This window comes from Boleophthalmus pectinirostris, unplaced genomic scaffold (genome assembly GCF_026225935.1).
Source record: "Boleophthalmus pectinirostris isolate CB_2022bp ecotype Guang Dong unplaced genomic scaffold, ASM2622593v1 HiC_scaffold_17, whole genome shotgun sequence".
Taxonomy (NCBI): Eukaryota; Metazoa; Chordata; class Actinopteri; order Gobiiformes; family Gobiidae; genus Boleophthalmus; species Boleophthalmus pectinirostris.
In genome coordinates this window covers 38,244,049-38,266,548 of record NW_026571115.1, presented here as the reverse complement: position 1 = coordinate 38,266,548, position 22,500 = coordinate 38,244,049, and the positions used below count along the sequence as shown (strand labels likewise).

Below are 22,500 nucleotides of genomic sequence, written 5' to 3'. Positions count from 1 at the left end.
AACTTCTTAATGATACCAGCTCTACAAAACGATCGTCCTTTAAGAGCGTTTGGAAAGAGACAAGTCTTCATTTGTGCTGCTCTGGTGGGAGGGGCCACGTACAGAGACTCTGCTCTGGTGGGAGGGGCCATGTACTGAGACTCTGCTCTGGTGGGAGGGGCCACGTACAGAGACTCTGCTCTGGTGGGAGGGGCCACGTACAGAGACTCTGCTCTGGTGGGAGGGGCCACGTACCGAGACTCTGCTCTGGTGGGAGGGGCCACGTACAGGGACTCTGCTCTGGTGGGAGGGGCCACGTACAGAGACTCTGCTCTGGTGGGAGGGGCCACGTACAGAGACGCTGGAGACGCTGCTGTGATAAAATCTTGTTAATTTTCTGTGGTGTTTAATAGAAAATATCATTCAAATATTTGAGTAGAAAATCAGCCGAGGGCCAGATTAAAGGTGTTGGAGGGCCGGATCTGGCCCCCGGGCCGTATGTTTGACACTCCTGGACTAAAGCCTCAGACGGGTTTGTGATGAGGAACAGCGTCAGACCTCGGGAGCCTCGAGCGTGTGGAGCCGTGAGACTCGCTGGACTCGTACCTGTGGATCATGTTGTGCGAGTGCAGGTACGCCAGGCCCTGCAGTGCACCGTGGGTAATGGCGGCGATCTCCACTTCCTGTAGAGGCTTCTTATGGACTGCACACAGGTCAGAGGTCACAGGTCACAGGTCAGAGGGAGACGGGGGTAAACACACACATTCACACACGTGGAACACAAACGTTTTTCTCTACGATGTTATTACTTTATCTGAAATATTCCACAGTATGGCTTTAAACCTTTCTATCTCCATGGTGACCAAACCAGATGCAGTTCCAGGTCAGATCTGTGGAGAGGCGACGCCGCTCACAGTCACAGTATCTGTTTTTCAAAGTGTTTTTGAGCTCTAAAACCTGCACCTGAATAAATGTAAAGTGGAGCTGTTTAAAGTCACACTGCGGAACATTCCAGACAGAGCAGCGACGTAACCAGAGAAACAAGCAGGTGACAGACCCTCAAAAAGTTACACAGTGCAACTTTAAAGTCTAGACCACGTGTATTTCCAGATGTTTCTCTCAGGTCTGGTGTAAAACATTGAGCTGTGTGAAGTGCAGAGGTCAGAGGTCAGAGGTCAGAGGTCAGATTAAAGCGTGACTGACCTTCCAGCAGGTCAGAGGCCGAGCCCAGACAGTACTCCATCACCAACTGGAACACAGAGGGACAAATAAACATCCAAACACAACACCAGGCTTCAGGAATATTAAAGATTGTACAGAGGAGAAACGCCGCCACACACAATCGACACACACACAATCCTCCTCCGCATCGCCGAACGAGTCGCCGAACGAGTCGCCGAACGAGTCGCCGAACGAGTCACCGAACGAGTCGCCGAACGAGTCGCCGAACGAGTCGCCGAACGAGTCGCCGAACGAGTCGCCGTTGAAGTTTCCAGTTCAGACGTAATTTATCGACCAGTGCGTCTTTGGTCTTTAGATCCTTCGTCTGCTTTAGTCGCACCATCGCTGAAACGAAATCTCCAAGCATCACATTAGTTTGTCTTCAGTCCCTTTGTCCTTCTCTTTTTCTTTCATCGACCTCAAAATTGGACTTTTTGTGGTGACTTTGTTTTTTCGTGGATTCTCGTCGGCCATCGCGGCAAACTTTGTGCAAACTGCGAGGAAGCCACAGTTGGAAAAAGCCGCTCAGAGCCGCTGCGTTGGTCGAGTAAACGGCGTCTTGCGGATGTGGAATTCGGTGAGAGGCGTAAACCACGAAATCCCAGCGCGACAGCGACGCTAGAAACGTAGGGAGTTTGATTGAAAACTAATGTTTATCTGGCTCCAGGACGTCCACAGTCGACAGATTTTCATTGAGATGATCGTGAGATGATCGTGAGATGATCGCTGTCGAGGTGATCGTGTGCAAGAGACGATCGTCTGCGCGTGAGACGATCGTGCTGTGAGTGTGATCGTGTGTGCGAGTGTGATCGTGTGTGTTAGTGTGATCGTGTGTGTTAGTGTGATCGTGTGATCGGTGTGTGAATCGTGTGTGTGTTAGTGTGATCGTGTGCGTTAGTGTGATCGTGTGTGTGATCGTGTGCGTGTGATCGTGTGTGTTAGTGTGATCGTGTGTGCGTGTGATGTGTGATGTGTGTGGTGTGATCGTGTGCGTTAGTGTGATCGTGTGTGATCGTGTGATCGTGTGATCGTGTGAGTGTGATCGTGTGCGTGTGCGTGTGATCGTGTGCGTTAGTGTGATCGTGTGCGTGTGATCGTGTGTGTTAGTGTGATCGTGTGCGTGTGATCGTGTGCGTGTGATCGTGTGTGTGAGTGTGTGATCGTGTGTGTTCGTGTGATCGTGTGTGTGTGTGTGTGATCGTGTGTGTGTGTTAGTGTGATCGTGTGTGTTAGTGTGATCGTGTGTGTGTGTGATCGTGTGTGTTAGTGTGTGTGATGTGTGCGTGTGTGTGGTTAGTGTGATCGTGTGCGTGTGATGTGTGTGCGTGTGATGCGTGTGATCGTGTGTTAGTGTGATCGTGCGTGTGCGTTAGTGTGATCGTGCGTGTGATCGTGTGATCGTGTGTGTGATCGTGTGATCGTGTGTGTGTGCGTGTGATCGTGTGCGTGTGATGCGTGTGTGCGTGTGATCGTGTGCGTGTGATGTGTGTGTGTGTGCGTGTGATGTGTGTGTGTGTAGTGTGATCGTGTTGCGTGTGATCGTGTGTGCGTGTGATCGTGTGTGCGTGTGATCGGTGTGCGTGTGAGTGTGATCGTGTTAGTGTGATCGTGTGATCGGTGTGTCGTGTGATCGTGTGTGTGTGTGTGATGCGCGTGTGCGTGTGATCGTGTGTCGTGTGTGCGTGTGATCGTGTGCGTGTGATCGCGTGTGCGTGTGATCGTGTGAGTGTGTTCGTGTGATCGTGTGTGTGTGTTGATCGTGTGCGTGTGATCGTGTGCGTGTGATCGTGTGTGTGTGTGTGATCGTGTGTGTTAGTGTGATCGTGTGTGTTAGTGTGATCGTGTGTGCGTGTGATGTGTGTGTGTGAGTGTGTGATCGTGTGCGTGTGCGTGTGTGATCGTGTGCGTGTGATGCGTGCGTGTGATCGTGCGTGTGCGGTGCGTGTGATCGTGTGATCGTGTGCGTGTGTGTGATCGTGTGTGTGATCGTGTGTGCGTGTGATCGTGTGTCGTGTGATCGTGTGATCGTGTGTGTTGTGTGATCGCGTGTGCGTGTGAGTGTGTGCGTGTGCGTGTGATCGTGTGCGTGTGATGTGCGTGTGATCGTGTGTGTGATCGTGTGTGTTAGTGTGATCGTGTGTGTGTCGTGTTAGTGTGATCGTGTGTGTGTGATCGTGTGCGTGTGATCGTGTGTGTTAGTGTGATCGTGTGTGTGTGATGTGTGTGTGATCGTGTGTGTTAGTGTGATCGTGTGTGATCGTGTGATCGTTAGTGTGATCGTGTGATCGTGTGTGTGTGATCGTGTTTGTGTGTGTGTGTGTGTGCGTGTGATCGTGTGTGCGTGTGATCGTGTGCGTGTGATCGTGTGCGTGTAGTGTGATCGTGTGTGTGTGTGATCGTGTGCGTGTGATCGTGTGATCGTGTGCGTGTGTGTGATCGTGTGTGTGTGATCGTGTGCGTGTGATCGTGTGTCGTTAGTGTGATCGTGTGTGTGATCGCGTGTGTGTGATCGTGTGCGTGTGATCGTGTGCGTGTGAGTGTGATCGTGTGTGTTAGTGTGATCGTGTGTGTGTGATGCGTGTGATCGCGTGCGTGTGATCGTGTGCGTGTGATCGTGTGTGTGTGTGTGTGCGTGTGCGTGTGATCGTGTGATCGTGTGATCGTGTGCGTGTGATCGTGTGCGTTAGTGTGATCGTGTGTGCGTGTGATCGTGTGTGCGTGTGATCGTGTGCGTTAGTGTGATCGTGTGTGCGTGTGATCGTGTGCGTGTGTGATGCGTGTGATGTGTGTGTGATGCGTGTGTGCGTGTGTCGTGTGATCGCGTGCGTGTGATCGTGTGTGTTAGTGTGATCGTGTGCGTGTGATCGTGTGATCGTGTGATCGTGTGCGTGTGTGCGTGTGATCGTGTGCGTGTGATCGTGTGATCGTGTGATCGTGTTAGTGTGATCGTGTGCGTGTGATCGTGTGCGTGTGATCGTGTGATCGCGTGCGTGTGATCGTGTGCGTGTGATGCGTGTGCGTGTGATCGTGTGATCGTGGTGTGCGTGTGTGCGTGTGATCGTGCGTGTGATGTGTGCGTGTGATCGTGTGCGTGTGTGATCGTGTGCGTGTGATCGTGTTAGTGTGATCGTGTGCGTGTGATCGTGTGCGTGTGATCGCGTGCGTGTGATCGCGTGCGTGTGATCGTGTGCGTGTAGTGTGATCGTGTGTGTTAGTGTGATCGCGTGCGTGTGATCGTGTCGTGTGATCGTGTGCGTGTGATGCGTGTGATCGCGTGCGTGTGATCGTGTGCGTGTGATCGTGTGTGTGTGTGATCGTGTGATCGCGTGTGATCGTGTGCGTGTGATCGTGTGCGTGTGATCGTGTCGTGTGCGTGTGATGTGTGTGTGCGTGTGATCGTGTGCGTGTGATCGTGTGCGTGTGATCGCGTGTGTGATCGTGTGCGTGTGATCGCGTGCGTGTGATCGTGTGTGTTAGTGTGATCGTGTGATCGTGTGTGATCGTGTTAGTGTGATCGTGTGTGTGTGATCGTGTGCGTGTGATCGTGTGTGATGTGCGTGTGTGATGCGTGTGTGTGTGCGTGTGATCGTGTGCGTGTGATCGTGTGTGATCGTGTGCGTGTGACCGTGCGTGTGATCGTGTGCGAGGCTCGTATACAGACCCAGGCCGTGTGCTCTCGGAGGTAACAGCCGCGGTACTCGATGGTGTTCGGGTGACGGAGCTTCTGGAGAAACTTCACCTCTTTGATGATGTCCTGCCATTTCTACAAAACGACAAACAGAGAAAGAGTCGAGTCACACGGAGCCTGGACCAGAGCACGAAAACAAAACAGAACAAACACCAGGGGACAAGATCACCAGAAAAATCATGCTTTTAAAGCTGCACTGTGTAACTTTTTGGTCTCCCTGGAATGTTCCACAGCTCGACTTCACATTTATTCAATCTCGGGTGGTTTTAGAGTCAAAAATCCCCCCAAAAAACAGAGATTCTGACTGGGAGCGGGGTCGCCTCTCCACAGATCTGACCTGGAACAACGACAGAAAGGTTTGAGCTTTTGACGGACCAGAAAAGTTACACAATGCAGGTTTAAACGTAGATTGGACACAAAAGGGTAAAATGGTGGATGAGTTTGAAGAGAAGCTCCAAAAGGCAGAGCTTTCGTGAAAACAGAAATATGAAAATAAATAAATAAAAATTAATCTGAGGCCAAAACAGAATCACACAATTTATTTTTTACAAATACTGTTAAAATCTCATCTCAGCCCTAAACCATCACGTTCTGCTGTGATCTGAACGGTTTTCAACTCGACTCAAACTGAAACTGTTTAAATTCAGTATGAAACATTTTCAGACGTGTGCCTCTGTCTGCAGCGTGTCCTCGGGTTTGACTGCCCCAAATTTAAGACTTTTTTAAAGACCTTTTTTAGACCACTTACATGAAAATTAAGACAAACATCGCAGCCATTATGTGAGCGAAAAACACCAGATTTGATTCTAATAAAGAACGTTACCCACTGATTTAAATTTCAATTATAAAATCTCATTCAGAATTTATTTATAGTAGGAAGCATTTCTTGTAAAATGGCAAAAAATGTATTTAAAACATTCTAACAAGACCAACCAAGTCTCTGTTCAGTCTGCAGGTTTAAAGCTCAATTCAGATTTTTTTGTGAAATCTGATGTTTTTCGAGGTCGTTCACATTTCCAGTTAAATGTGACTTGTATGTGACTCCAGTGTGAACATTAAACGGTCCAAAAGTGTCCCACATGTGACACTGGAGACACGACGACGTCAACCGCAGCGAGCGTCTCTGTGTTTACACAAGTTGAACAAACATGGACGCAGCATCGAGCACCTGGAGATTTTAAAGTTCCTCTCGTACCGGAGCCACAACATGAACAACTGACTTGTTTTAAGGAGGAGATTGAGAAGGAGAAGGAGCAGGTTTTTGGTGGTGGTGTTTTGTGGTGAGTGGAGATGTGCTTCACTTCAGTCACATGGATCATGAACAGTTTTCTCTACTTCAGTGCAGAATAGTGACGTTTGTGTCTTGTTGATGACGTGTAGGTGGATGAATGTGACCTGACTGTTCACACTCAAGTCACATGTTAAAGATCAGATATGGATCAGTTTCAGGAGCACAGATCCAAGTGTCCTGGTCACATGTGAAAACATCACATCTGTGTGGTTCAGACATGAAAAGATCAAATACAGAAACATAGAGACAAAACATCTGATTTGGGAAACTTCAGGAGCATCTGAACACAGACTAAGTTTATTGTTGTAACTATTGTTCGTTCATACTCCACATTAGACGTTCATTCCTGTTCTGTGATTTCACTGTTGTTTTTTTTCCCTCCCTAAGTTTAAAAGAGTTGAGTAAATAAAAAAATAGGCTAATGAACCTTTGTGAAAAAAAGACTTTTTGAGGCCTTGATTTAAGAACGTGATATTTAAGACCTTTAAAAGACTTTTAGACCCTGCGGCTGCTCTAGTCTGTCTCTGAACATTTCACTTTTTGACTGGACTCAGGATCATGTTTGACCTGAAGTTTTAAAGTTCCAGAGTCAGAGTTGAACCGTAAACGGCGTCTGTACCTCGTTGGTCTGTTTGCCGCTGAACGACATCTTCTTGATGGCCACCACCTCATTGTTCCGCACGTCTCGAGCCTGAAAAACAAAACACAAAGTTATGAAAAGAAGATTGGAAAATTCTAAAATCATTTTCCACCTGAAAATGTACACAAACTGATTTTAGTAAAATTTTAATCCGTCCTTAAACTCTCAGATCTGATCTAAAGCTACTTGGCCGTAATTATCGCCCCCTACTGCCTGAAACTAAATTGAATATGGAAGAAAAAAATGTTGTTTTTCACAAATTTTGCAGAAAATTCAGTTTCAGCATTTCGATCCAAAAAGTCAACAACAACCCTGTCATATCGTATTTTCTGCACTATAAAGCGCACTTAAAATCCTTTAATTTCATCCAAAATTGAGTGTGCGTTTTATAATCCAGAGCATCTTATATCTGAATTTCTTGGTGTGTCTTGGTGCGACTTTAGTAAACTACAAAGCCGTTCCACTTGCAGCGTTCCGGCTCCCGTTGTCAGGAGCATCAGGAGTAAAACAGACTGTGATTCTTTTAATATCAAAATGCACCTGTCAAGAGAAACACTCACAACGCCCACTTTAAACTCAAGGCTGTTCTAAAGTGAAAGTGCGTTTAGCTGCGTGGGAGCAGTGGAGGAGAGAAGGAGAACACACATTCACCGAGACAGAGAGACAGAGAGACAGAGAGACAGAGAGACAGAGAGACAGAGAGACAGAGAGACAGAGAGACAGAGAGACAGAGAGACAGCGCCAAGACACTTGTGCCACGATCTGCCGACGGATCGTGGACGCTCGGGTCAGGATCAGGATCATCTGTGGTCCGAGTTTTCACCAAGACCAGAATCAAAACTGAACTGAACTCCAGGAAACAGGACTGTAACGGATTATTGACCAAGAGTCGCTCGGGAAGATCAGAGTTGGTCCAGGGGTCGTAGTTTGTGACGCCCCTGGAGGCTGTTGTAAACTAACGCTGGGATCCAGATGCATTTTGTACATTTATGAACAGACACACAGTTCTCCCAGCGCAGAAGAAGAAGAAGATAGAACCAGTTGGAAAATAAAGGGTGAGAATAGAAAAGGAGCGGCGGGCAACAAAAATTACATCTACCCGACCCTGACTCTCAGTCAAAACTGGGTAACAGGTAAGTGTACACTTTTAACACTTTTAAACCCTTCCACAGGTGCACCTGCCCACGCACCTGCCCGTGTGAGCCCCGCCCCCTCTGCACCACACACCCACACCCTCGACCACCCCGTGCACCAGCCGTCTCCTACATGTAACCACACAGACTGGGATGATGACAGAGCGATGTGGACGTCAGAATCAACCAACTGTTTCAACTATTATGATTAATGGTGAATGTGAGAACAGTTTAATGTCTCAGACAGGATTTATTTACTCGTAACAGTTGAACAAAGTTCAGAATTATTGTGAACGTGTTAAATAAAGTTTGACTGACTTATCCAACTGTTGTGTTTCGATTAATGTGCCTTAAAGTCCAGTGCAGTTTATCCATCCATTTTCTTCCTCTTATCCGTCAGTCTGAGCAGGGACTCCCAGACTTCCCTCACCCCAGACACTTCCTCCAGCTCCTCCAGTGGGACCTGAGGTGTTTCCAGTCCAGAGACATCGTCCCTCCAGTGTGTCCTGGGTCTTCCCCGGGGCCTCCTCCCGGTGGGACATGAACACCTCCTGAGGGACACGTCCAGGAGACATCAGAACAGACATCCTCCCCTCAGACGCTCCTCTCCACGTGGAGGAGCAGCGGCTCTACTCCGAGCTCCTCCTGTATGACTGAGCTCCTCACTCTGTCTCTAAGGGAGACGCCCAGACCCCCTGCGGAGGAAACTCATTTCGAGCTCTTGTATCTGTGATCTGGTCCTTTCGGTCACTACCCAGAGCTCATGACCAGAGGTGAGAGGAGGAACGAAGACTGAGTGGAGGAGTCCAGTGCCATTTATATGTGGGAAAAGAAAATAGACCATTCACTGACAGTGCGCCTAATAGTACAGAAAGTACGGTATTTTTTCCAACGTTGCCATAGTGAGGCGAGGTGTACATGCACACAAGGGCTGATCATTGCTGCTTGCGGCTATTAATAATAATAATAATAATAATAATAATATTATTATTATTATTATATTATTAGTGGGAGGGCATTTGGTGTAATTCCACGTCCTGGATTAAACCATGAGACTGGGGTTGAACAGTGAAGCTGGTGGTTGGTGGGAGACGGTCTGTGCCTCCTCAGACGCCGGAGACAGGAGCAGAGACAGGAGCAGAGACAGGAGCAGTGACAGGACAGGAGCAGTGACAGGAGCAGAGACAGGAGCAGAGACAGGAGCAGAGACAGGAGCAGAGACAGGAGCAGAGACAGGAGCAGAGACAGGAGCAGAGCAGACAGGAGCAGGACAGAGAGAGACAGGAGCAGAGACAGGAGCAGAGACAGGAGCAGAGACAGGAGCAGAGACAGGAGCAGAGACAGGAGCAGAGACAGGAGCAGAGACAGGAGCAGAGACAGGAGCAGACAGGAGCAGCGACAGGTGCTCGTCTGAACAGGCCCAGCGGCAGGTGCAGGCAGGTGAAGTGAGAGCAGGTTGTGAAAAACAGAAAAGACTTGGACCTCCAGCTGTGAAGAGTTTATATAACAAGAACATCCAGACCAGGACTAGACCAGGACCAGACCAGGACCAGACCAGGACCAGACCAGGACTAGACCAGGACCAGACCAGGACCAGACCAGGACTAGACCAGGACCAGGACCAGACCAGACCAGGACCAGGACCAGACCAGGACCAGACCAGGACCAGACCAGGACCAGACCAGGACCAGGACCAGACCAGGACCAGACCAGGACCAGACCAGACCAGACCAGACCAGACCAGGACCAGACCAGGACCAGGACCAGACCAGACCAGGACTAGGACCAGACCAGGACCAGACCAGGACCAGACCAGGACTAGACCAGGACCAGACGAGACCAGACCAGGACCAGACAGGACCAGGACCAGGACCAGACCAGACCAGACCAGGACTAGACCAGACCAGGACCAGACCAGACCAGACCAGGACCAGACCAGGACCAGACCAGACCAGACCAGACCAGGACCAGACCAGGACCAGACCAGGACCAGACCAGACTAGACCAGGACAGACCAGACAGACCAGGACCAGGACCAGACCAGGACCAGACCAGGACCAGACCGGACCAGACCGAGACCAAGACCAGGAGACCAGGACCAGACCAGGACCAGGACCAGGACCAGACCAGGACCAGACCAGGACCAGACCAGGACCAGGACCAGGACCAGACCAGGACTAGACCAGGACCAGACCAGGACCAGACCAGGACCAGACCAGGACCAGACCAGGACCAGACCAGGACCAGGACCAGGACCAGGACCAGACCAGGACTAGACCAGGACCAGACCAGGACCAGACCAGGACCAGACCAGGACCAGACCAGGACTAGACCAGGACCAGACCAGGACCTAGACCAGGACCAGACCAGGACCAGACCAGACCAGGACCAGACCAGGACCGACCAGGACCAGAGGACCAGACCAGGACCAGACCAGGACCAGACCAGGACCAGACCAGGACCAGACCAGGACCAGGACCAGGACCAGGACCAGACCAGGACCAGACCAGACCAGGACCAGACCAGGACCAGACCAGACCAAGACCAGGACAGACAGACCAGGACCAGGACCAGGACCAGACGAGACCAGGACCAGACCAGGACCAAGACCAGGACAGACCAGACCAGACAGACAGGACCAGACCAGGACCAGACAGACCAGGACCAGGACCAGGACAGACCAGGACAGACAGACCAGGACCAGACCAGACCAGGACTAGACCAGGACCAGACCAGACCAGACCAGACCAGGACCAGACCAGACCAGACAGACCAGGAGACCAGGACCAGACCAGACCAGGACTAGACCAGGACCAGACCAGGACCAGACCAGGACTAGACCAGGACCAGGACCAGACCAGGACTAAACCAGGACCAGACCCAGGACTAAACCAGGACTAGCCCAGGACTAGACCAGGACCAGACCAGGACTAGACCAGGACCAGACCAGGACTAGACCAGGACTAGACCAGACCAGACAGACCAGGACCAAGACCAGGACTAGGACCAGGACCAGACCAGGGACCAGACCAGGACCAGACCAGGACCAGACCAGGACCAGACAGACCAGGACCAGACCAGGACCAAGACCAGGACTAGACCAGGACCAGACCAGACCAGACCAGACCAGGACCAGACCAGGACCAGACCAGGACTAGACCAGGACTACACCAGGACCAGGACCAGACCAGGACCAGACCAGGACCAGACCAGGACCAGACCAGGACTAGACCAGGACCAGACCAGGACCAGACCAGGACCAGACCAGACCAGACCAGACCAGACCAGGACTAGACCAGGACTAGACCAGGACTACACCAGGACCAGGACCAGACCAGGACTAGACCAGGACTAGACCAGGACCAGGACCAGACCAGGACCAGACCAGGACCAGGACCACCAGACCAGGACCAGACCAGGACCAGACCAGGACTAGACCAGGACTACACCAGGACTACACCAGGACCAGACCAGGACCAGACCAGGACTAGACCAGGACTACACCAGGACCAGGACCAGACCAGGACCAGACCAGGACCAGACCAGGACCAGACCAGGACCAGACCAGGACCAGACCAGGACCAGACGAGACCAGGACGAGACCAGGACTAGACCAGGACCAGACCAGGACCAGACCAGGACTAGAGCAGGACCAGGACTAGACCAGGACCTAGACCAGACCAGGACCCAGACCAGGACCAAGACCAAACCAAGACCAGACCAGGACTAGACCAGGACTAGACCAGGACTAGACCAGGACCAAGACCAGACCCAGGACTAAACCAGGACTAGACCAGGACCAGACCATGACTAGACCAGGACCAGACCAGGACCTAGACCAGGACTAGACCTAGACCAGAACTAAAATCAGGATCAGGACTAAACCACGACTAGAACTAAACCAGGACTACACCAGGACTAAACCAGGTCTAAAACACAGACTAAACCAGGACTAAACCAGTTCCAGCTCCTTACGAAGTAGACGGCGCCGAAGCTCCCGTGTCCGATCTCTCGGAGGTCGGAGAAAAGTTTTTCTGGATCATCTTTACAGAAGAGCTCTGCCACATCAGGGTCCTTCAGGTTCCCCGCGCGGGCATTCGAGGGCATGGCCAGGGCCTGCGGGCACAGAGACAGAGACACAGAGACAGAGGTCAGGGCCTGCGGGCACAGAGACAGAGACACAGAGACAGAGGTCAGGGCCTGCGGGCACAGAGACAGAGACACAGAGACAGAGGTCAGGGCCTGCGGGCACAGAGACAGAGACACAGAGACAGAGGTCAGGGCCTGCGGGCACAGAGACAGAGACACAGAGACAGAGGTCAGGGCCTGCGGGCACAGAGACAGAGACAGAGGTCAGGGCCTGCGGGCACAGAGACAGAGAGACAGAGACAGAGGTCAGGGCCTGCGGGCACAGAGACACAGAGACAGACACAGAGGCCAGGGCCTGCGGGCACAGAGACAGAGACAGAGACAGAGGTCAGGGCCTGCGGGCACAGAGACACAGACACAGAGACAGAGGTCAGGGCCTGCGGGCACAGAGACAGAGACACAGAGGTCAGGGCCTGCGGGCACAGAGACACAGAGACAGAGGTCAGGGCCTGCGGGCACAGAGACACACAGAGACAGAGGTCAGGGCCTGCGGGCACAGAGACACACAGAGACAGAGGTCAGGGCCTGCGGGCACAGAGACAGAGACAGGGCACAGAGACACAGACAGAGGTCAGGGCCTGCGGGCACAGAGACACAGAGACAGAGGTCAGGGCCTGCGGGCACAGAGACACAGAGACACAGAGACAGAGGTCAGGGCCTGCGGGCACAGAGACAGACAGGTTAGATATCACTAAAGAAAAGAGAGAGAGTGGGTACAGAGTGGGCACAGATCGGGCACAGAGTGGACACAGAGCGAGTACAGAGTGTGTACAGAGTGGGGGCACAGAGAGAAAAGTTTAATGTTTTGTCCCTGATTCCAGATTTGAACTTTAAGATCAGACCAATCAGACGCCTTCTTTCCCCGAGGCCCCTCCCACTAACGTTAGCAACAGGTTTGATTGACAGCGTTGCTAAGGGAGGGGGCGTTACCTTCAGCAGCCTCGCTCCTGATTGGCTCTTTGGTTGCTATGACACTCGTACCTGTGACCTGGACGAGCTTCATTTGGATATTTGTCGATACGATATTTGTCCAAATCGGCCGATAATCATAATGATAAGTGAGTGGGTTTATCGGTTTGGTCCCGGACGATACGAGACGTGGAGCAGATCCAGACTAAAGACTCTGAGGGACTATTTCAGTCTCAACTATAATGTGTTAAACTCACTGGAAACACTGACCCACTTCTACAAACCAGGACTAAACCAGGACTAAACCAGGACTAAACCAGGACTAAACCAGGACTAAACCTGGACTAAACCAGGGACTAAACCAGGACTAATCCAGGGACTAAACCTGGACTAAACCAGGACTAAACCAGGGACTAAACCTAGGACTAAACCAGGACTAAACCAGGGACTAAACCTGGACTAAACCAGGACTAATCCAGGGACTAAACCTGGACTAAACCAGGACTAAACCAGGACTAAACCAGGGACTAAACTAGGACTAAACCAGGGACTAAACCAGGACTAAACCAGGGACTAAACCTGGACTAAACCAGGACTAAACCAGGGACTAAATCTGGACTAAATCTGGACTAAACCAGGACTAAATCTGGACTAAACCAGGACTGTCCTGTGTTTCATATTAAAGTGTTTTGTTTGAGTCACACTCTGAAGTGTCCGAGTCTCACACTGGATTTAGAAACAACATCACAGCTCCAGAGTCTAGACCAGGACCAAGACCAAGACCAGGACCAAGACCAACATCACAGCTCCAGAGTCCAGACCAGGACCAAGACCAGGACCAGGACCAAGACCAGGACCAACATCACAGCTCCAGAGTCCAGACCAAGACCAGGACCAAGACCAACATCACAGCTCCAGAGTCCAGACCAAGACCAGGACCAAGACCAGTACCAGGACCAAGACCAACATCACAGCTCCAGAGTCCAGATCAAGACCAGGACCAAGACCAACATCACAGCTCCAGAGTCCAGACCAAGACCAGGACCAGGACCAAGACCAAGACCAGGACCAGGACCAGGACCAGGACCAAGACTAAGACCAGGACCAACATCACAGCTCCATACAGTCCAAGACCAAGACCAGGACTGAGACCGGACCAGAGACCAGAGACCAGACCAGAGACCGAGTAAAACACATCTATGACGAAAAGTTCCACAGTGGAGCTTTAACCCTGTTCAGAAACATCCCTGGAGCTGTGTGAACCAGGACTAAACCAGGACTAAACCAGGTCTAGACCAGGACTAAACCAGGTCTAAACCAGGTCTAAACCAGGACTAAACCAGGTCTAGACCAGAGTTAGAGTCTGTGTTTCAGTCTCTGAGTTTATTAAGATGAAAGAACAAAAAAAAAAAGGCGAAAAGGAGAAAGTCAAAAAAAATTGGACCAAATCTGCAGCATCCAAAAATAGAATCAAGAAACAGACCTGAAGACAACAGATAAAGCTCCACTGCGGGACATTTCCTCAATAAACCAGGACTAAGCCAGGACCAAACCAGGACCGAACCAGGGACTAAACCAGGACCAAACCAGGGACTAAACCAGGACCAAACCAGGGACTAAACCAGGGACTAAACCGGAACCAAACCAGGACTAAACCAGGGACCAAACCAAGACCAAACCGGGACTAAACCAGGACTAAACCAGGGACTAAAACAAGACTAAAACAACCAGGGACTAAACCCGGTCTGGTTGTGGGTCAGACTCAGGTCAGACTCAGGTTCTGGCTGCGGGTCAGACTCGGGTCCTGGCTGCGGGTCAGACTCAGGTCCTGGCTGCAGGTCAGACTCAGGTCCTGGCTGCAGGTCAGACTCAGGTCCTGGCTGCAGGTCAGACTCAGGTCCTGGCTGCAGGTCAGACTCAGGTCCTGGCTCGGGTCCTGGAGTATTGAGGTCAGCGAGTGTCGGTTTAAATAGTCTGTCCTACATTCCCCATAATCCTCTGCTTCCTGGAGCCTCTCGTTTATTTGAACCAAACACACGAGGAAAGATTTAAACACGACGGATCCACGAGAGGAAAGAGAAAAGAGAAAAGTGAAAAGAGAAAAGTGAAAAGTGAAAAGTGAAAAGAGAAAAGAGAAAAGAGAAAAGTGAAAAGAGAAAAGTGAAAAGTGAAAAGTGTCGCTCGGCTCAAAAACACCAAGGATTTTACTCTAAACACAAATGTTCAACAAAAAAATTGTCGAGTCTCTGAAACACAAAAACTGAGATTTAATCCACTGTTCTACTGTTGTTGTTGTTGTTTGTTGTGTTGTTGTTGTATGTTGTTGTTGTTGTGTGTGTTGTTGTTGTGCTGTTGTTGTTGTGTTGTTGTGTTGTTTGTTGTTGTTGTGCTGTTCTGTTGTTGTGTTGTTGTTGTGTTGTTGTTGTTGTTGTGTTGTTGTATTGTGTTGTTGTTGTGTTGTTGTTGTATTGTTGTTGTTGTTCTGTTGTGTTGTGTTGTTGTTGTTGTTGTTGTTGTGTTGTTGTTGTTGTTGTTGTTGTTGTTGTGGTGTTGTTGTTGTGGTGTTGTTGTTGTTGTGGTATTGTTGTTGTTGTTGTTGTTGTTGTTGTATTGTTCTTGTGGTGTTGTGTTGTTGTGCTGTTGTTGTGTTGTGTTGTTGTTGTTGTGGTGTTGTTGTTTGTTGTGTTGTTGTGGTCACACTCAGAGCTGCAGTTGTGTTTGTTTGTTTCTTTATTCTGAATCTGTTACATCTGCAAATCTTCAAACGCTCTGCTCCACCTCGTGATGTCATCAAGTGGTCGTTCTCGATAGTGAACAGGTCCTTTTTTCTTTAGTTCAGGACAGATTGGTAATTGCAGGACCAAGACCAGAGACCAGAGACCAGAGACCAAACAAGCTCTATGAGGAAATGTTCCGCAGTGAAGCTTTAAACCGTGTTCAGAAACATCCCTGGAGCTGCATCTCAGTGAAACTAAAGATGGTCTAATGATCTAAAGATCTGTTCCACCTGAGACTAAACCGGGACTAAACCAGGGACAAAAAAGGGACTAAACCAGGAGCAAACCAGGGACTAAACCAGGTCTAAACCAGGACTAAACCAGGAATTAAACCAGGTCTAAACCAGGGACTAAACCAGGGACTAAACCAGGGACTAAACCAGGTCTAAAACCAGGACCAAACTAGGAATTAAACCAGGTCTAAACCAGGACCAAATCAGGTCTAAAAGCAGGTCTAAACCAGGACAAATGACAATTTCTGATCCTCTTTACTGTTGGCAGGAATCAGATTAGTCAAAATCTGTGAAAGTCCTGGTTTTGGTCCTGGTTTTGGTCCTGGTTTTGGTCCTGGTTTAGACCTTTATATAAAACTGGGACATATCAGTGGTTTAGTGTAAATCTCTGGGGACGGGGGGACGGGGGGGACACAGACTCAGGACTGGGACTGTCCCGGGGAAACAGGAACATGAGGACAGATCAGACGTCAACACAATAATCATAAAGAAACACTTCCTCAAACGTGTGAACGAAACAAACACAAACCACAAAAAACACAAAAACCACAGCTCTGAGTGAGACCGGGAACAACGGAACAACAAAACCGGACTTAAAAATCAGGGGTCGGTTCTGTGAATTAAAAAAGATCTAATCTGACTCTAAAAAGATCTAATCTTAATCTCACATATTTAAATTGTTTTAAATCTGCACATTCTGGGTCACGACACAAACCAAAGATTATGATAAAACTACAACACATTTACAACATTTTAACACAACTGTGGGTTTAAACCAGGTCTAAACCAGGACCAAACCAGGTCTAAACCAGGACCAAAGACAATTTCTGCTCCTCTTTACAGTTGGCAGGAATCAGATTAGTCAAAACCTGGTCTAGTCCTGGTCTAGTCCTGGTCTAGTCCTGGTCTAGTCCTGGTCTTAGTCCTGGGTCCTGGTCTTGTCCTGGTCTTGTCCTGGTCTAGTCCTGGTTTAGACCTGATGTAGTCCTGATGTTGTCCTGGTTTGGTCTTAGTTTAGTCCTGGTTTAGACCTGATGTAGTCCTAATTTCGTCCTGGTTTAGTCCAGATTGGTCCAAATCAGTGCCATCTGGGGCGTTATTTGTCTAAATTGGGTTAAATCGTTGGTTTTGTTAAAATCTTTCGGGTCAGATTTACACAAACGCTCCGTGAACGTGACTTATCCGCCGCGTTCACATTAGAGACGCTTCATTTGTCCCATTAACTCAAAGTGGGACAGTGAATCTGGGACAGGGACAAAGCGCCGCAGCTCCGCCCGGCGTGACCCGGGACGAGCTCCCCCGGCCCGAGCGGCCCCCGGCCCAGCGGCCCCCGCCCGGGCACAGCGGCCCCCGGCCCGGGCACAGCGGCCCGGGCCCGGGCACAGCGGCCCCGGCCCCGGGCACAGCGGCCGAACTCACCGCGGCTTAATGTGGATCCCAAAAACAAGAGTTAGCCTCGGAGCTAACGGGTCCCGATCCGCCGCCTCCCCCGGTCCTCCTGCAGCTCTCAGTCCGCACACGGCGTCCACATGTCCCCTCGCTCCCGCTCCGTCTCCCCGGACACCAGCCCCGGTCCAGACCCGGTCCCGGTCCCGGCGCAGCCCCGCGGTCCCGCCGGGTTTCAGCGCGCGCGGCGGGGCTCGGAGCGCGGCTCGGAGGCGGCGGCGTTAGCCTGACTTAGCCGCGCTGCTAACGGGGACATTCGCCTCGTTTCTGGGTGTGGCTCCGGTTCGCCCGCGGCTCCAGCTCCTCACGGCTCCCGGTACCGGAGAAAGGACGCGAGGAACAAGTCCGGTCCGGTTCGGAAGCGCGGCGCTGGGCTCTGGAGGCGGAATGGACGCGTTTTAGCCGCGTTTTGTTCGAGCCAAAAACAAGATGGACCAGAGCGACACCGGAAGCAGCGCGGCCCGTTTCCGGTCCACAGTAAAACAAACCGCAGCGGAATCCGAAAAATAAAATCTGAAAAAATAATAATTTACAGTTTATTTCAGTCACTTTGGAACATTTCCTCAAACGTTTCATGAATCAGGCAAATCAGCAAAAACACAAAATAATTAAGAATATTTGAAAAACTAAACATAAATAAACTTTTGTAACATCCGCAGATACCGGCAGGAGAATTATTTATTTATTTATTTATACATTTATTTATACATTTATTTATTTATTTATACTTATTTATACATTCATTGATTTATTGATTTATTTGTGGTCTCGGTCCGGTGACAGGGGCGGCAGGTGACACTGACAGGAGCCATGAAGCAGCAGCGCCCACTGCCCCGGACCAGCAGAGGGCGCTGCCCGAACACACGTACAAACACCTCACACAGGTGCTCCCTGACACTACGGCCCTGACAGGTGCTCCCTGACACTACGGCCCTGACAGGTGCTCCCTGACACTACGGCCCTGACAGGTGCTCCCTGACACTACGGCCCTGACAGGTGCTCCCTGACACTACGGTCCTGACAGGTGCTCCCTGACACTACGGTCCTGACAGGTGCTCCCTGACACTACGGTCCTGACAGGTGCTCCCTGACACTCCGGCCCTGACAGGTGCTCCCTGACACTACGGCCCTGACAGGTGCTCCCTGACACAACAGCTCTGACAGGTGCTCCCTGACACTACGGCCTTGACAGGTAACAGACAGGTGCACCCTGACACTACAGCCCTGACAGGTGCTCCCTGACACTACAACTCTGACAGGTGCTCCCTGACACTACAGCTCTGACAGGTGCTCCCTGACACTCCGGCCCTGACAGGTGACAGGTGCTGCACCCCCTCACAGAGACAGGTGAGGCCCTGCTGTTTTGACAGCAGCACTTCTGTGGATGTTTATAATGGAGTTTAAAGGTTCTAAACAGAGATGACCTGAAGGACCAGAGGGACCTGAAGAACCTGAGGGACCTGAAGGACCTGAGGGACCAGAGGGACCTGAAGGACCTGAGGGACCTGAAGGACCTGAGGGACCTGAAGGACCTGAGGGACCAGAGGGACCTGAAGGACCTGAGGGACCTGAAGGATCTGAAGGACCTGAGGGACCTGAAGGACCTGAGGGACCTGAGTTTTGTTCGTCCTGTGAGCCTTTTGGAATTTGTGCCAAAATTTAAACTTTCACGTCAAAGCAAAAAAACAAACAAACTGTGACCTGTTTGATAAGAATAGTTCAGAAGAAACGACAGAAGAAGAAGAAGAAGAAGAAGAAGAAGAAGAAGAAGAGAGACACTTTCACACGACGAGTCTGAGAGAAACTCTGTCCTCCTCTCCCTGTCTCTGTGTCAGGTGCCCTCCCCTGTCCCTGTCTCTGTGTCAGGTGCCCTCCCCTGTCCCTGTCTCTGTGTCAGGTGCGCTCCCTGTCCCTGTCTCTGTGTCAGGTGCCCTCCCCTGTCCCTGTCTCTGTGTCAGGTGCCCTCCCCTGTCCCTGTCTCTGTGTCAGGTGCGCTCCCGTCCTCCTGTCTCTGTGTCAGGTGCCTCCCCTGTCCTGTCCTGTCAGGTGCTCCCGTCTCCTGTCTCTGTGTCAGGTGCCCTCCCTGTCCTGTCTGTGTGTCAGGTGCCTCCCCTGCCCCTGTCTCTGTGTCAGGTGCTCCCTGCCCTGTCTCTGTGTCAGGTGCCCTCCCTGTCTCCTGTCTCTGTGTCAGGTGCCCTCCCCTGTCCCTGTCTCTGTGTCAGGTGCGCTCCCCTCTGTGCGCTCCCGTCCTCCTGTCTCTGTGTCAGGTGCCCTCCCCTGCCCCTGTCTCTGTGTCAGGTGCGCTCCCCTGCCCCTGTCTCTGTGTCAGGTGCGCTCCCGTCCCCTGTCTCTGTGTCAGTGCGCTCCGTCCTCCTGTCTCTGCGTCAGGTGCCCTCCCTGTCCCCTGTCTCTGTGTCAGGTGCGCTCCCGTCCTCCTGTCTCTGTGTCAGGTGCCCTCCCCTGTCCCTGTCTCTGTGTCAGGTGCGCTCCCGTCCTCCTGTCTCTGTGTCAGGTGCGCTCCCGTCCTCCTGTCTCTGTGTCAGGTGCGCTCCCGTCCTCCTGTCTCTGTGTCAGGTGCCCTCCCCTGCCCCTGTCTCTGTGTCAGGTGCGCTCCTGTCCTCCTCTTGGGTAAAATATACAGATTATTCTGAAATGAAAACTATAAAATAAAGATTCGACAGAAACAGATAAATTCCAAATTCTCGTGGGTTTTGAGTCTGAGTCTGAGTCTGAGTCTGGTCTGGGTCTGGGTCTGAGTCTGGGTCTGGGTCTGAGTCTGAGTCTGGGTCTGAGTCTGAGTCTGGGTCTGAGTCTGAGTCTGGGTCTGGGTCTGGGTCTGAGTCTGAGTCTGAGTCTGGGTCTGAGTCTGGGTCTGAGTCTGGGTCTGGGTCTGAGTCTGGTCTGGGTCTGAGTCTGAGTCTGGGGTCTGAGGTCTGGGTCTGAGTCTGGGTCTGAGTCTGGGTCTGAGTCTGGGTCTGAGTCTGGGGTCTGGGTTGAGTCTGGGTCTGGGTCTGGGTCTGAGTCTGGGTCTGGGTCTGGGTCTGGGTCTGAGTCTGGGTCTGGGTCTGGGTCTGGGTCTGAGTCTGTCCCTCGAGCTCCTGCAGGTCCCACGTGTGTCCACAAGGTGTCAGCGCAGACCACAGAGACACAGAGACACAGACACACAGAGACACAGACACACAGAGACACACAGAGACACACACACCACAGACACACAGACACACAGAGACAGAGACACAGAGACACACAGAGAGACACACAGACACACAGACACACAGACACAGAGACACACAGACACAGACAGAGACACAGAGACACACACAGAGACACAGACACACAGACAGAGACACAGAGACACACACAGAGACACAGAAGACACACACACAGGACACACAGACACACACAGACACACAGAGACACAGCACACAGAGCACACAGACACAGAGAGACACACACAGAGACACAGACACAGACACACAGAGACACACAGACACACAGAGACAACACAGACACACAGAGACAGAGACAGAGACACACAGAGACACACAGAGACACACAGACACACAGAACACACAGACACACAGCAGACCACAGAGCGAGACCACAGAGACACAGAGACACAAACACAGAGACACAGAGACACAGAGACACAGAGACACAGAGACACACAGACACAGAGACAGAGGTTACAGTCCAGAACACAGAGCAGTTAACACAAGTGCAGACACTGACTGTATATTTCTATTTCTCAGAGTCCAGATGTTTCTCCAGACCAGAGTCTCGGTCTGGACCAGACCAGAGTCTCGGTCTGGACCAGACCAGAGTCTCGGTCTGGACCAGACCAGAGTCTCGGTCTGGACCAGACCAGAGTCTCGGTCTGGACTGAGGCTCCTGACACAGTCCAGCTCAGAGCTGCAGGGAAACAAACATGAACCACAGAACCAAGAGGAGCCACACTCACAGAAACATCTGAGCAGAGGACGAGCTGGAGACCACAAGGTCAAGGTCAAACACCTCCAGAGGTCGTGGAGAAAGACCGAGCCAAGATCCCGTGGGACTTCAGATCCAGACGGACAGGACGGAGATGAACCAACCAGACAGAGTGGAGCTGGAGAAGAACAGAGCAGAGCCGTGGTGGAACATCACAACACCAAGAGATGGAAACATCAGGAGAGAAGAAGACGAGACACCAGAGAAACACCAGAGAGAGAAACACCAGAGAAACACCAGAGAAACACCAGAGGCTGAAGGAGGAGCTGCAGAAGGTCTGAAGGTGAAGCACCAGTGGAGCTCGTGGTGATCGGACACTCGGAGCTGTGACCCCTGACCTGGAAAAACAACAGAACATCTCAGTCCAGAAAAGAGCAGAACCCTGAAGCTCCAGGCCTCAGGTCCACGACCCGAACTGATGAAGAGGAGCCACGAGTCCTGAGGAAGATGAAGAACAAGTGTGTGTTTATAAAGAGACAAATGTGACGAGAACAAGAACAAACAAACAAACAAACAAACAAAAACAAACAACAAACAAACAAACAAACAAATAAACAAACAAACAAACAAATAAACAAACAGACAAACAAACAAATAAACAAACAAACAAACAAACAAGACAAACAAACAAATAAACAAACAGACAAACAAAAAACAAACAAACAACAAACAAACAAACAAACAAATAAATAAATAAACAAACAACAAAAAAAGAGACTAAAAATACACTGCACCTGTCCCCTGCACCTGTCAGTGTCCCTGTCACCTGTCAGTGTCCCTGTCTGTGTTTGTGTTTGGGGATTTTCCACTGCAGAGAATCTTAAACACAGAGTCATAACACAAATATGTAAAACCAATAAAATACAAACACACACACACACAACACACACACACACACACACACACACACACACACACACACACACACACATATGTCACACACACACACACACACATATGTCACACACACACACACACACACATGTCACACACACACACACATACACACACACACACGTACACACACACACACCACACACACAA

General features: G+C 51.0%; 1 protein-coding gene across 1 annotated transcript in view; it reads right to left on the bottom strand.

Moving 5' to 3' along the window:
- Positions 1-17,939, bottom strand: part of LOC129408761 (serine/threonine-protein kinase TAO2-like) — a 19,124-nt gene extending 1,185 nt beyond the window's left edge. The window contains exons 1-6 of the mRNA XM_055153131.1: positions 17,440-17,939; positions 11,928-12,068; positions 6,799-6,870; positions 4,862-4,963; positions 1,183-1,228; positions 586-682 (exon numbers count right to left, since the gene is read on the bottom strand). Of these exons, the coding sequence (XP_055009106.1) occupies positions 586-682; positions 1,183-1,228; positions 4,862-4,963; positions 6,799-6,870; positions 11,928-12,059 (449 nt within the window). The 5' untranslated portion in view covers positions 12,060-12,068; positions 17,440-17,939. The remainder of the gene's footprint in view (positions 1-585; positions 683-1,182; positions 1,229-4,861; positions 4,964-6,798; positions 6,871-11,927; positions 12,069-17,439) is intronic.
- Between the last annotated feature and the right edge of the window lie 4,561 nt (positions 17,940-22,500).